This window comes from Vigna angularis, chromosome 6 (genome assembly GCF_016808095.1).
Source record: "Vigna angularis cultivar LongXiaoDou No.4 chromosome 6, ASM1680809v1, whole genome shotgun sequence".
Lineage (NCBI taxonomy): Eukaryota > Viridiplantae > Streptophyta > Magnoliopsida > Fabales > Fabaceae > Vigna > Vigna angularis.
Genome location: NC_068975.1, coordinates 3,659,408 through 3,674,358, shown reverse-complemented (window position 1 = coordinate 3,674,358; position 14,951 = coordinate 3,659,408). Strand labels below are relative to the sequence as shown.

The 14,951-nt window shown below is 33.0% G+C and overlaps 1 protein-coding gene across 1 annotated transcript; it reads left to right on the top strand.

The window, feature by feature from the left end:
* Positions 1-6,639: 6,639 nt before the first annotated feature.
* On the top strand, positions 6,640-12,561 carry LOC108343496 (FHA domain-containing protein DDL). The gene is made up of 10 exons (XM_017581813.2): positions 6,640-7,336; positions 8,591-8,619; positions 9,305-9,371; positions 9,923-9,980; positions 10,059-10,151; positions 10,795-10,909; positions 11,015-11,062; positions 11,152-11,197; positions 11,321-11,391; positions 12,296-12,561. Exons 1-10 carry the CDS (start codon positions 6,824-6,826, stop codon positions 12,333-12,335), a joined length of 1,080 nt encoding a protein of 359 aa, XP_017437302.1. The 5' UTR covers positions 6,640-6,823; the 3' UTR covers positions 12,336-12,561.
* The last annotated feature ends 2,390 nt before the right edge of the window (positions 12,562-14,951 follow it).

Genomic DNA, 14,951 nt, shown 5'->3' with positions numbered 1-14,951 from the left:
ATCAATTGAAATTGAACCAGTCAGACTCATGATATACACATTGCCATCCAAGCTTGAGTAGTAGAGGATTGGTTATGATGGGATGAAAGCTTTGGAAGTAATTTGGTAGTATAGCTCGATGACCTATGATCAAATGTATTTGAAAAAGTTACGTTGGAATGAAGAGTTGTGGTGCCTTATGTTATGTGCTGTTAGTTCTGACACAGGATGTGTGTAAGACCTAGGAAAAAAAATATCTAGAAAGGTGGTATGAGCGTGAATGTCATTAATTTAAATAAAAAAAGATAAGTTATATAAAAGTAAAGTCACAACATAGTTGGTTAGAACTCCTTATTATAGGTTGGAGGTCATGTGTTTGATTCTTGTTGTGTGCATCAAACATATTATTTCTTTTTATATTATTTGAACATGTTCTGTGTGATATTGTTTGTATTATTTGTTGTACATGTGTATGACAAGATAAATTTGATAGTTTGTTTGGTTTGGTGTGTTTGTTTGGAACTTGAAGGTGGTGAGTTTGAACTTAGCTAGAGTAAAAGTATTTTTTTTAGGGTTTTACGTGTGTTAAGTGTATGTTAAGGGTTGATAATCATAATTTAATTACGGATGAACCTAGACACTCTGGATATAAGGTTAGACATGCGTCCTTATTAAATTAGGTTAAGATAAAAACCCTGCACAACAAGAAAAAGAGGCAGAAACGTGAGTGTGTCGTGAGAGAAAAATGACGTTCGTGTTAAAGATTCTATGAGAGATTAGGGATCCAATAGAAGGGTGTTTTCTGATCAAGAAAAGAAAGTAGTGTAAACCAAAGTATTGGAAGCTATTCTTTTTACTCATTTGCCTTTTTCTTGGTTTCTGTTGTGTTGATGTTATGATTAGACTATTGTTTTTGTTGTTGTGAATGTGATTTATGATTTTTTGATGACCATTGTGTTAGGTGTTGGTTGTTGTGTACTATGGCTTTCTAAGGTTTGTGATTGGTTTTAGGATTGATGCGTGGTTGGTCTATGAATGAAAGTATGCAAGGGCTCTTTTATGCTTTTGAAAGTAAACCTATTAATTCTTAGGTCTTGATATTTTTTTTCTTGGGATCAAGATGACATGGTTATCATGTTATACAATTCTTTTCAGTTCTTAAAATTGTGGTTTGATTACATGAAACAATTTTTGAGGTATATGATTTTGTTTCACATTAACCAATTATGTTAATATTTGTGTTGTCAAGTCGCTATGGGTAAATGTTATGGGGTTTATGGCTCAAAAATTTTGTTGCAATTTATTTAGGCATAAACAAACGTAAAGTTTTCTGTGCAAAATGATGTTAGAAATATTTGGGGTTTGGTAATGTAAATGTTTAATATATGATGAAGTTTCATAAGAAATTAGTGGATAAATGTTGATCTATAAAGGTTTAATATATGATGAATGTTTCGGTATAGATGAGTGAGACCGAGAAACTAACCTTGCTGACTAATATGAATAAGTGTTAATATAATCAATGACATAAGTTTGATAATCGATTAAAACAGAAAGAATATTCTAATCCATTACACAAATAGCCTAATCTGTTAAGACTGTTAACAAAAACAGTAATAGGGGCTTAAGAGTTTAAATGATCGATTACACACATGAGATAATCTGTTAAAACAGAAAGACAAACATAACAGATTATGCAATTAACATAATCGATTATTCTGCAACAAGATTTGAAAATCTTATATATATATATATATATATGTGTGTGTGTGTGTGTGTGTGTGTGTGACTTGAAGCATTACAATTTTTAAATACTAATGATTTTGTTGAGCTTTGATTATAGGTGATCTCAAGAAACATTCTTGGAGAGTCTAAGCTTCATTTGGTGATTACACATCAAGAACTCATTCAAGACTTTCGACTTCATTGGTTCTGATTCAATCTGCACTTTGGAGAGTGTGTTAAAGATCAGGTTCATCAACAATTTGTGCACTTTGGATAGCCAAGTTTGAGAGCTGAGATTGCTCTTGTGTTTGTAGAGATTAAGTGTGTTCATCTCTTGTATTGCTATTTTTATTTTAAGTGGTGAGACGAGTGCAATTAAGGGTTGTCACTGTATTATTGTAAACTCAATCATTATAGTGGATTCCCTTCAACTAAGGTTGTTGAAGGAAAACTGTATGTAGGCTTGTGATATAAGGATTCTCATTTCTAACAATTGGTATCAGAGTTGAGAATTCAAAATTTAATCGATTGCATTTGTAGTTTAATAGATTAAATTGATCCTGATGACCTCTACATCTCAAACCTTTAGAGAAGGTGCATCTACAAATAGACCACCACTATTTGCAAGTGAGAATTATCCCTTTTGGAAAATCAGAATGAAAATCTTCTTGGAATCGACAGACAAAGGAGTATGAGATGCCGTAATAAATGGTCAATTTGAACCAACCAAAGTTGAGAATGGAAAAACCAAGATTAAGGATTTTTCTGAATGGACTGTTGATGAAAATAGAAGAGCTCACTATGATGTTAGAGCTAAAAACATTATTTCTTCTACACTTACTATTGATGAGTTTTATAGAATATCTATGTGTGCAACTGCAAAAGATATATGGGATGTGTTAGAGGTAACACATGAAGGTACAAATGAGGTGAAGAGAGCTAGAAAGAATTCTTTAATCCAAGAATATGAAATGTTTAGAATGAAGAGTGGTGAGACAATGTATGATGTGCAAAAAAGATTCACTCACATTGTAAACCATCTTCTTGCTCTTGGGAAAACATTTGATAAGGAAGCGCTAAACATCAAGATTCTAAAGAGTTTGAATAGGAGTTGGCAACCAAAGGTCACTACAATATCTGAATCTAGAGATTTAACTACCATGAATATGACCACCTTATTTGGAAAATTAAGAGAACATGAGCTTGAATTGGGACGATTGAAAGAAGAAGAAGAAGGAGAGCAAGAGCACACAATGTAAGATTCGAGAAAAATAGGGGTCTTAGAAACAAAGTAGTTTTAAGACTTTGGGTTCTTGTTTGGAAATTAGTATTTTTAAGTGTACATTTTTTTAGAACATAATTATTATGTTATTCTATAAATATGTTGGCTTAGGGGTAAAAATGGTCTTTTATTAATTAGGTGCAAGAAATTAAAATAAGGGGGTGTAGAAAGGAAAAGAATACAAATTAAATAATGTGGGAATTTAATATAAAGATATTATATAAATCCTTTTGAAGATTTAGCTGTTGTTATCTTAAAAAGTAGTTGAAAGAAAATAGGAGATATAATCTTGAGATTAAAGGAGATATTATTATTAGAAAATGATATTATTAGATATTTTAAAGGATATTCTTGGATATTATTATATAGTTAATTAGAAGATATATTGAAATATTATTATATATAATTATATATTATGGCTTGATAATAATAAAAATTATTATTGATAGACTTATCATAATTAATTAGAATAAAAATATTAAGATAGAAGATATTAGGAACTTATCATAATTAATTAAGTTAAAGATAACTTTATTTTATCATATCTATATCTTTTATCTTAGTTGGTTGTTCTTACTCCTTGTGTATATCCCACACAAAGAAAATTAATTCCACACATAATTGTCACTATATTAGACATCTCTTATCTATATAGAAACTCTGGCCATTAGGAATATAAAAAGAGAGAGAAAGAGAAAGAGAGAGAGAAACGTTCTTAGAGAGAAGACAAGTATTAATTGTAGAAAATGTTAGTGCAAAGGGAGATTTGTTGTGATCTGTGGGTGTAGATAAATCCTTAGTATTGACCAAGGTAAGAGGAACTTACATTCTTGATTTGTTACATTCTTGATTTGTTACGTTCTTGATTTGTTACGTTCTTGATTTGTTATGTTCTTGATTGCATTTTTGATTTCTTAGATGCATGATTGTTTACATTCTTGACTTCTTAGATTCATAATTGTTTACATTCTTGATTTTCTTGAGGGGTATGAGGAAGCTTACATTGTTTGTTTGTTTGTTTGTTGTACATTATATGTTCTTGATTATCTTGATCGGTAATCCTTCTTTTAATGCATGTGTACGTGATTACAAATTATGATTATCTGTTGTTATTGTTGGGTAAGCGTAAATATATGTATGATGGGTGTTTCTGCATGGGATTAGTGGTTATGTTTAGGGTTAGGTTTGACTTGGGATGGAGGTTGGAGCATGGGTGAGTGTTGGGTTGTACCAGAATGTGTGGTTCATGAGCATATGAGTGGGGGATAGGTCTACTTATTGTGCCTAGTAAATTTTGCTTTTATCTACGTATAGGTATTGGTTGTTTGAGTATTGAACCTTCATTGTGTGAGGGTGATGGTGGTTTCCTTGTCCTTATGTGGTAGGAAGGCATGTTCCTTAGCTTAATTGCGGGACTACTCGAACATATCTATAGGGGAGGCTATAGATTGGGTTGTCGGTGAGGTAGGGTACAAGAGTATGACTAATTCTTTCCACTATGGTGTTATGGTATTGGAGGAGGCTCATGGTGGTAATCATAATGAGGTTAACTATGATGGTAGTACACATGTTGATGAGTATTGTGATGATGGAGCATCAACAGAATACTAGGTTGGTAGTAATGATATCAGGTGGAATAGTTGGCATAGGTGCTACTCTGAGAATAGACTGTTAGGCTAAGTGTGTGATGTTAGTAATAATCAAGGATAGAGTATTGAGGTTCACGAACTGAGTATTCAGATATGTTTATTTGTTGCATTTAAAGGATTAGGAATCATGTTGTAAATACTTATGTGTATGATGTGTTTGATTATGGTTGATATAATTAATATGTATGTTTATATGAATTGTTCCTGTTAGCTCACCCTTGCATGTTGTGATTGTTGTTTCCACCTAACATGATCGTTTTTATACGAGAGCAGATGATCATGCAGTTAGTTCGAATATTGTATAGCGCGATGAGTGGATTGAGAGAGTTGGAAAATTTATGGTTGTTTGAATAAAATATTTTATATGGAGTTTTATTTTATAATTAATTTGGAATTCTGGTTCATTTTTCTTGAATTGTAAAGACTTATTGAATTTGGATTTCCGCAATGGCATTATGATTTTAAAGATTTTAATTTTCAATCGTAATCGTGGCATCCCAAAATAGGGTGTTACGCACAATTACTCTTAAGACAGTTGCAAAAACAACAAGCAAGGCAAGCTCAAGGAGAAATGATGCAGAAGATGATCTTGAAGCTGACAATTCAGATCTGGAAGCAATGAACTTTATGGTAAAAAGGTTCTCTAAATTCATGAAGTTAAAAAAAAAACTGATTCTGATTTTGCAGGTAATGCAAGGACAAAAAGGAGAAAAGGGAAAAGAACTACTGCACCAACTTGCTATGAATGTGGCAAGATTGGACATATTAAACCTGAGTGTCTAGTGGTTAAAATGGAACATAAGCTAGAAGAAAAAAACCAGTCAAGACAACAAAAATCATAGGAAGAAAAAGGCCTATATAGCTTGGGAAGACAATGCTTCAAGTTCCTCCTCAAGTGACGCAGATGATAGCATTGAAGAGGAAACCAATTTGTGCTTGATGGCAGGATCAATTTGTTCTAAAAGTAGTGCTAGCAGTTTTGAAGATGAATCCATTGAAGACAAGTATTATCAATTACTTGATGTTTTTCACGAATTACATGGTGAAGCTATGAAAATACAGTACCAAATAAATAGGTTTAAGAGTGAAAAGAGATGCCTAGAAGATAAAATAGAAAATCTGCACAAAGAAAATGAAAACTTAAAATCTGAATTAGAAAGCTTGAAAAATGCAACTAGGCAGAGCACAAAAATAAAGTAAAATAAATGTTCAACAGTGTAAAAATTGTCCAACACAATTAGAGAGAATCAAGTACCTAGTGAGCATAGTGTCAAAATTCACTTTAAGTAGTTCTAATTTTGAAGTCTTGATAAGATCACAAAACAGTATACTTAATAATCAAGGAATAAACTATACAAGAAAAAGCAGTAAAATGAATGCTAGGAAATTCACTAACATTAGCAAACCTTTGTCTACAGCTTGTTTTTATTGCAATCATATTGGTCATACATCAAAATTTTGCTATTAAAAGAATGTTGGAGGAAAAATTCAAGTGGATTATTAAGGAATCACCACAGCCAACTAACACTATAGGTCCCAAATTCATTTGGATATCTGCATCCAAACCATTAAACTCTTTGAAAATAATTTTTTTTAAAGAAAAACACAAAGCTAAAACATGTGTCACAATTCAAGTGCTCAAACAAGCCTTGGTACTGTGCATAATTCCCATGCCTGCATATGTGTCCTTGTTTAAATTTGACCATTTGTAATAAAATATTAATTACAAAATAAATAAAAATTATTATAATTTAAAAAATAATTATTGATTAAACATTTTAAATTAAAAATAGTAAATAATTAAATATAAACTATATATTAAATTTATAATTAATAAAAACGTGTGTTATAATTTATTTATAATATAAAATGAATTATATTGTAATTTATAATTTATTATCTATTATAACTTATAGTTATATAGTAAATATTAATTTTATGTTGAAATGTTAGTTTGTACCAGGGAAATGACAATATGAGGATTGATAAAAGAAAATTTACTGAGAAAAGAAGAAATTGTTCTCTCACTGAAATGAAATTTGATAAACCCTAAACTGGGGAACCCTGAACTCACCACACAACAGAGAATCTGAATCCCATAGCAGAAATAACTAGCAAACAATGCAACAAGTCTTAACATTGTTGTAGAATTTTGGATTTTCTTTCACTCAGGATAACCATAGTAACCATGGGTCGTCACTCTTCTGGCAACCACTCTCCCTCATCCCGCCGTCACCGGAGCCACCGCAGCATCTCTCCGCAGCTGCGAGAAAAGCATGAGCGTTCCGCCCGCACCGCGGCTAGGTCGATTCGGACGGATTCCGGTTCTCCGGATTCTCCCTCTCGCTCGCGCTCTCCGTCTCCGCGAACGAAGCGGTTGAAGAGAGCTCAGACGGACCGTGAGCCTCGTGAGAGTGAGAGGAGCCGTGGTAGTAGCAGAGGGAGAGGTTCGGAGAGGGAAGGGGCTGAGCGGAGGGAGAAGAGGAGGACGGAAAACGACGGAGGTGGCAGTGGTAGTGGAAGGAGTAGCAAATCGGAGAAGAGAACGGAGAACGAAGACAGTGGCGGGAGAAGTAACAAATCGTCGCGGTCGAGGCACGAGAGGTCGCCGGAGCGCGAGCACAATGGAAGGAGCCGACATAGGTCTCAGTCTCCGCCGCATCGTCACGCCTCCTCCGGGAATGCAAAGCCTCGTGATGAGGTGTCCGGTGATATCCAACCCTTGTTCATATCAATTCTTCGAGTTCTTCTTTATTTTTGTAATTTAAGTTGTTTTTTCTTATGGTATGTGTGTTGCTTTGCTGAATTGAAGAATCTGAAGTTTATTTTTAATGCTGATGTTGGAATCAAAGGTTGAAGATGTGGTTTGGAGATGGTTTTATGGTTGGAACCCTGTTGAACATTTGTTGTGACTTTTTGCTGGACAGGGGTGTTCTTGCATGAGTATGGTGTGGGAATTTAAGCATTTCTGGATGTTCATTGAATTTGTGGAATGTATATTTCTGGAGGTAATTTGAGAAAATGCGAAGCTTCTTCATATGTACGAGTGGATCAGAGAGTTTGGCAAAAGAAATGATTGTGTGATTGGGAGATTTAGGAACGAGGGTAAAAAAAATTAGGTTAGGTTGGGTTTTTCCTTAGGTTGGCTTAGAGGATCTCTCTGACGATTTTCTTAAGGTGGATTTAAGTTGAATATTAGTACTATGGAAATATGTGGAAAAAAAGAGACAAACATGCGATTGTTATTGGAATTAGGGTTTATACTCTAGTTATGTGATTAAGGTAGTGGCTCCAACTGTAGAAGTTTTGAGAGCTCTGATTCTGTTGGCTTGTGTGTTGACAACCTATTATAAGTTAGTTTCCAGTTGAAGGGTATTTTTTTCTATTTACAATTTACATCAAGAAAAAGGAAACGTTGACAGAAGTTATACTGGTACTTTGTATTTGACATTTATATTTTTCTTTAATTAAAGAAAATTGGCTCATCATGTATTGCTTTTCTTTTTGAGTACCTGCTTATTTCATGTCGCTTACTGGTTTTGTCTCATATGCTCTTTTAGATATTGTGGCTTTGAAGAATAAGTAAGGGAAAAGGTGATATCACCTTGGAACTTATGGAGGTTTTCATAGACTAAAATGGTGCCTTTATCATGGGACGCTTTTAGTTTTAGTACTATTTAGCAGTTTCATTTGACAAGTCATGAGTGTGGGGATGATAAACATTATAAGCATGATACATGAGTGATTAGTGATTTGTGGACTGGTAATGGTAATCTCTTGATTCCAAAATTTTGATTTGTTTATTATTCTTTATTTTTGGCATTTAATTTTCATTTTCCCTTGTTTTCTCCCATCTCTGTGTTCTCTTTATTCCTGTTTTGAACTTCTTTCTATTTTAAGGTTTAATTATTTTCTAGAATTAATGCTTATATGGATTGCTGTTTAACTTTTGAAGATGATCAACTCCAGCGGAGCTGAAGAAATGTAAGTTTCTGTTTGAACTCTGAATTTTATTTACCATATTGTTTGTTTGTTGGTTTTTGTTTGATTTAAGCCATATCTATTAATAGGAATGCTGCATCTTTTTCTTCTTAAACTTTTCAATTTACAACATTCTTGGACTCTCTCCCCCCATCTTTGCTCATCTTGATTGGATGAATAATGGCATGATCTCATGTATGTAATCTTACTAGGCCTTGGTGTGGTCTCAATTGTGGTTAGATTTGTGATCATCAAAATGATAAATTATTTTTTTGTAAATAATGTTTTTAGGCAGCCTTGAGCTTGAACATACTGTAGAATTTTTGTGCTGAACATCATGTTGAATATGAACATTTGGACTATTGTACAGAGCTACATATTATTCTCTATGAATTGAATGTAGTAGGTTACAATTTTACGTCTATGCATGAAAAGAGATGATGTCTCTATTTTAAGAGGAAATTAATGGTCTAACCTCAGTTATGGAATATAAGGGTCCCAGCATCCTCATTTTAATAAAGTTGCATTGTAAAAATAGTGGTAATGTAACTGCATAATTAGCTCGCTTCTTGTATTTCCTTCTCCTTTATCCTTAAAAATGTTGAACTTTTGGATTCCATGTTTATGAATAATTTAGAATTAGTTGGTATTGCTTTTGTTGATAACAGTCTGATTGCTGCTTTGGCAGGGATGAGGAGAATGATTCCATTAGGAAAATGAAGGCTGCTGAGGACGCTTTGGAAGAAAAACAGAAGGTATAATAATGGGTTTTTTTGTGAGAATCTTGTGTCAGAATATTATGTAGTTCTCCGTGATCTTTTTATACTGGTAGGGTAGGAGTTGATACCCCTTTCAAGTAATTAACTTGTTTACTCCTTATACTTTATTCCTAAGCTTTATTCTGTTCTGTCTTGCTTTAATCTTTTGGAGGCTTCTATTGGTAATTGGTTGGGTTGGATAGTGTACATGCAACAACAATGTTTAATTGCCCACTTATGTTCAGTAGATGTTTGTGAAAGAATCATATCTAACCCAGGTTACTGCTGCTCTATGACATAGAGAGTAAATATTTAAGTATTGTTTATGTTGAATACCTATGTAAATTGAATTCGAAGTTGGTTGTGTATCCAGTGCTTCATTTGTATCTATTAACTCAAATTTAGTTGCAATCCATGGAAAATTAGTGAAAATAATATGGTTTATAAATTAAAAGCTGATATTGCTATTTTTGTGTATAAATAAGGATATTTCTGAGTGATTTACTCCTCGTGGCTTTCTGAAATCCTGTCATTTGCACTTTTTGCAGCAAAAACCTTCATTTGAGCTATCTGGAAATCTCGCAGCTGAAACAAATCGAGTCAGAGGTGGAACTAACTATTGTTAAGCATATTGTTTTTTTATTGTTCACTTTTAATTATATGCTAAATAATGTTTCTTTTCAGGCGTTACTTTGTTATTCAATGAACCACCAGAGGCTAGAAAACCAGATATTAAATGGCGGCTTTATGTTTTCAAGGGTGGTGAAGTGCTAAATGGTTAGTCTTCATGGCTTCTGCATATAAAATATGTTATAATAACAAACTGGCCAACTTGTATGCCCCATGTCAATATTTTATGAAAGCTTTTCTCACACGTGATAGACCTTAGGTTTTTTTCTGTACTTTCTGGTGTTTTCAATTACAATTTGTTATTTTTTTTTATTGTTTTGCCTTGCATTATGCCTGTGAATTTTTCTGGTTTTATTGTTCACTTTTCTTTTTTCTTACTTTTGTTATAATCATACCCCTGAGCCCTGGACACTTCTGCCTGTTGGGTACGTAAGAAGTGTTCCTACTGATAAATGTAAGCTCTGGTTGCTCGGTGCTCATCATTTTGTTTTACTCAGTTTCCAACGCCTTATGCATTTGGGTGAGCCTCCCATAGTTAGATGAGCTCTATGTCTGAATTCTTTTTCTATTGCCACATTTGGTGATATTCTTGTTTAATGTTATGCTCGTGTCTGCAATTTCCTTTCTTTTCTCATAAATTTTCATCAGTTAATTTAAAAAAAAAGATCAATTTTGCAGTTTAGTTTAATTAAAAATCTTCTGTGATGTAATTTTCTGGACTTCCAGAGAGCACTTTCTTTTTGCTTTCTACCTATCTGTGCTTAAAAAGTTGTATGTGATTGATTGACAGAGCCCCTTTATATACATCGTCAAAGTTGTTATCTTTTTGGAAGGGAACGAAGGGTTGCTGACATCCCCACAGATCATCCATCTTGCAGCAAGCAACATGCTGTTATTCAATTCCGGTATTTCATCAATTTAAGCAACCCCGCAGGGGTTCCTTTGGTTATCAGTATTTTAATTATGGTGATTGGATTTTATGAACTTTCTAAAATTCCTTATCTTATTAGGCAAGTTGAAAAAGAGCAACCTGATGGTACATTATTGAAACAAATAAGGTAATGTCTGATTCTTACTTATATGCACTCATGTACCGCTAAAAGTTTCTGCGTATGTTAACCTAATATGCATATTTTCTGCACACTAGGCCTTACATTATGGACCTGGGAAGCACAAACAAAACTTTAATAAATGTGAGTGTTCGTTGAATGCCTTTGATAGTTTAGTTAGTTTCTTTATGTTTATTTGTTCCGGTAGAATGAATGGGCTGAAGTTAGATGTATAATGAGTACGTGTGATACTTTCTGCTTTTGCAGGATAGTCCCATTGAACCTCAACGATATTACGAACTTAGAGAAAAGGACACCATTAAATTTGGTAATAGTAGGTAAGTGAGATGTAGATATTCATTGTTTTTCATGATCAAAATACATGTTTCTTTTGTCCGAGTGGAAAATTTTAGTCAAAAGTTGTATCTCTGCTTTCATCTGTGAATATATTTATAGTGTTTTGGGTGACTGCAATTAAAGGTTACTGATGTTTTTCCCAATCCATTAGAGCTATTGCTTCTCCATTGTTTGCATTTGAATGTGCAGACGGACGTTTTAAGTCCCTAAAGCGGCTATTGTTTTACATTTTTTACGAACTTAGTAACTTTGCCACCTTCCGATGACATATATTATATTTTGTAGCTTATTAACATGTACTATTTATCATTCATTACTTTGAACCTAAATTGTTTTTTGTAACAAGGTTTTTAATTGAAGAAGTAATCTGTAATGGAAAAAGATTTCATACATGTATTAGAGGGAAATTGAGATCTTTGACTGGAAAGGGAGGGACAAATTTTGTTAGTAACACTATTTGAATATATGGAGTTAAGTCTTGTGTTTTGTGACCTCCAGTTGAGCTACGAGTTATTGTTAAATTGTTGTTAGTAGTGCCAAGTTCAGGCATTTCTGTTCTGACGCCAGTTTACAAGAGGCTGAAAAACAATTTGTTTACTTTTCATGAAGGGGGAATTTTTTTTAAGGATATTGAGACATTTTCCAGGATGATTTAAAGTATTTGACTGAAAATTGTACTGGTTGAGGACTAGTTTGTCGGAGGCATGTTAATGCAATGAATATTCTTGTGTTTTCCTTTTTGTTGGTATAAATGCAAGTCTCTGACCACTACTCATAGTATGTCTATATAGTTCTTATGCCTCTTCACCTCTTTAATTTCCTAGTAATGGATTTTGTACATTTTCTATATAATGATTATTATTAACAAGTTTTCTTCTACTGCAGTCGAGAATATGTACTATTACATGAAAATTCCATGGGGTAATGAACTTCAAACTTTCTAGCTTGGCTCCGGTCTGCCCATCAGAACTGATCAAAGCGTTTCATCAGAAGTTCTTGTAATCAGAGTTCAACTTATGTGTATCTCTCTCCTTTCAGAAGTTTGTAGTTCAGGTTATGTACAAGTTTCTTGTTATTACTGCAAAACACATTGGCTAAATTCAATCTTCAGTTCCCTACTTGAGCAAAATTGATCTTTATAAGCTGATAAATTTGCCCTGTGAACTTTGCTTGATTGAAACATTTGCTTGTTAGTTTAGGATAGAGTTCAAACATTTCTCTTCCTCCCTCATTCCTTCATTGGTCATAAGAAAATCTAATTTTTATTCTAATGTCTCAATAAAATTGATTTTAATTTCTATGCTTATCATTGTAAAAAAAGAGAGTATATTATGTGATAAATTTACCATCTCATCTAATTTTAACTTATTATATAATAACGAAGCTTAACCTATCAAGAAACAGCGGTTAACTGTAGTTTTAGGTTCTAGTACAATTTGTCATCCATGTTTGCTGCTTCTGAGTTTTACATAAATTTTTAAAGGTTGAATATATCTCATACTTGGAATTTGGACTTCTTTCAAGACTAAATAAGTTGAATAGTAATTAATAAAATTATACTGTTTTGTGCAAGTTAAATTAATAAATATTAAAAAAAACAAAAATAGTGAGTTATGTGCACGTCGGTGAGTTGCAGAGTGGGCCATAAAATTCAATAATTAAATGGTATAATTAGAAGAGAAAAATAAACACTTCACAACTTTTTTGTGCATCGTATTAAATTCTTTTAAAATTATTTAATTTTAATTACTAAAGTATAAGGATAATAGTTAAAGCATTAAATCATTAGAACTCAAAATATAACTTAAAATTCTCTTGCAAACTTGCAGAGTATATATTTTTTTTCATAAAAGGTATGTCCAAATAATAGTTGAAATTTAATTTCTTTCAAACATAAATATTTGAAAAACAGAATTCAATTATTTGTCCGTTGCAACGAGCTTGTTAATTCCACAGCACGATATACAATTCATAATATATGATACTATATAATTCATAATATCCACGATAGAATGATAGTAAAACTCGTTTGTGTTCTTGAATCACTGTTATATTGTTTATATCGCACTTTGAATCCTGATTCTAACAAGAAACACAGTCTTAATCATGCCTTAATAACACAAAGATGATAGATAAACGAAGGAACCTTGAATAGAAAGATTCCAACTCTCTATTAAAGGAAAAAGAATAGAAAACACGCAAGTTACAAACTGATTTCGTAATGGCAATAAGATACAATTATGAAAATTTTGATTTTATCAATTAATCAATCCAAGGTTAATTAAATAAGATTTAATGTTTCGATAGGTCCCTATTTTCGTTCAAAATCTCAAATATAGGTTTTTTTCTTTTTTGGCGTTTCAATTGGGGTCTTTATTTTTGTAAAATTGAATCAAGAGACTTACCGTCAAATTGAAAAGACACCGAGGGTGTTATGTGGCATGCTGACAATGTTTTTTTAAATAACGTGGCATTAAAAACTTGTGTGAAGTGTAATTTTTAATTTGTGAATTAGAAAATGGAGTGCAAGGAAAATAAAATTTAAATAAGGGCAAAGTGGTAAAAAGAATCTAAATTAAGTGCAGCAGCCCCCTTTCTCTGCAATTGCCAATTTGAAATCAGATTGGGAGAAGAAAATTGGGACTTTGTATTAGGGTTCGTGAGAGAAAAAAGAAATCGTTTTTTGTTCGATTGTTTGAAGAGTCTAACAAATGAAAGATTATGAACTGGTTAGACACGTGTAAGGTAGAATGAAAGGAAACTCTGCGATTGTCTCTTTACATGGTTTTCTATCGTTGCGGATGTTTCCTTCGATAAGGTTTGCGAGGAACTAACGATTGGTTTATTAAGTTTTGTCAATACCACCATAACAATTAGGAGCTATTTGTCAGATATTTTGATCGACTTCTTTCCTAAAATGTCGAAGTCATTGGGTAAGCTGGTTCTGAATTTCACTTCAGAGACATCATTTGTAGATGATATTCAAGACATTCGGCAAAGATTGATTATGCTAAACAACTTTGGGCTTATCCTGACTGTTCAACTGATTCGCTCATTCACCCTATTCCCTTCACCGTTCAGTCCTTCACCCATTCCCTTAATCGTTCGCTCCTTCACCCCATTCCCTTAACCGTTTACCGGTCGGTACTTTTTTTCTTCCTTCTTTCTTAAACCTTCCAGCTCCTAACAGAATCAGATGCTTGTTCCCAGGGTTTGTAGTCACGTGGACAAATACCATCTCTTCCAATCAAACAAAAAATGATTTTTTTTGTCTCCAATAAACCCTAATACAAAGCCCCAATTTTCTTTCCCCCAATCTGATTTCGATAATCTGATTTCGATTTCTCAATTTTACAGAGAAAGGGCTGTACTTAATTTAATTTGTTTTGCCTACTTTTCCCTTTTAAGTAAATCTGATTTCCCCCTTTTGCACTCTATTTTTTAATACAAAATATACTTCACACACGTTTTTAATGTCACGTGAAATTAAACAATACGATGACCACACGTTTTTAATGTCATATCAGATTAAACAATACCA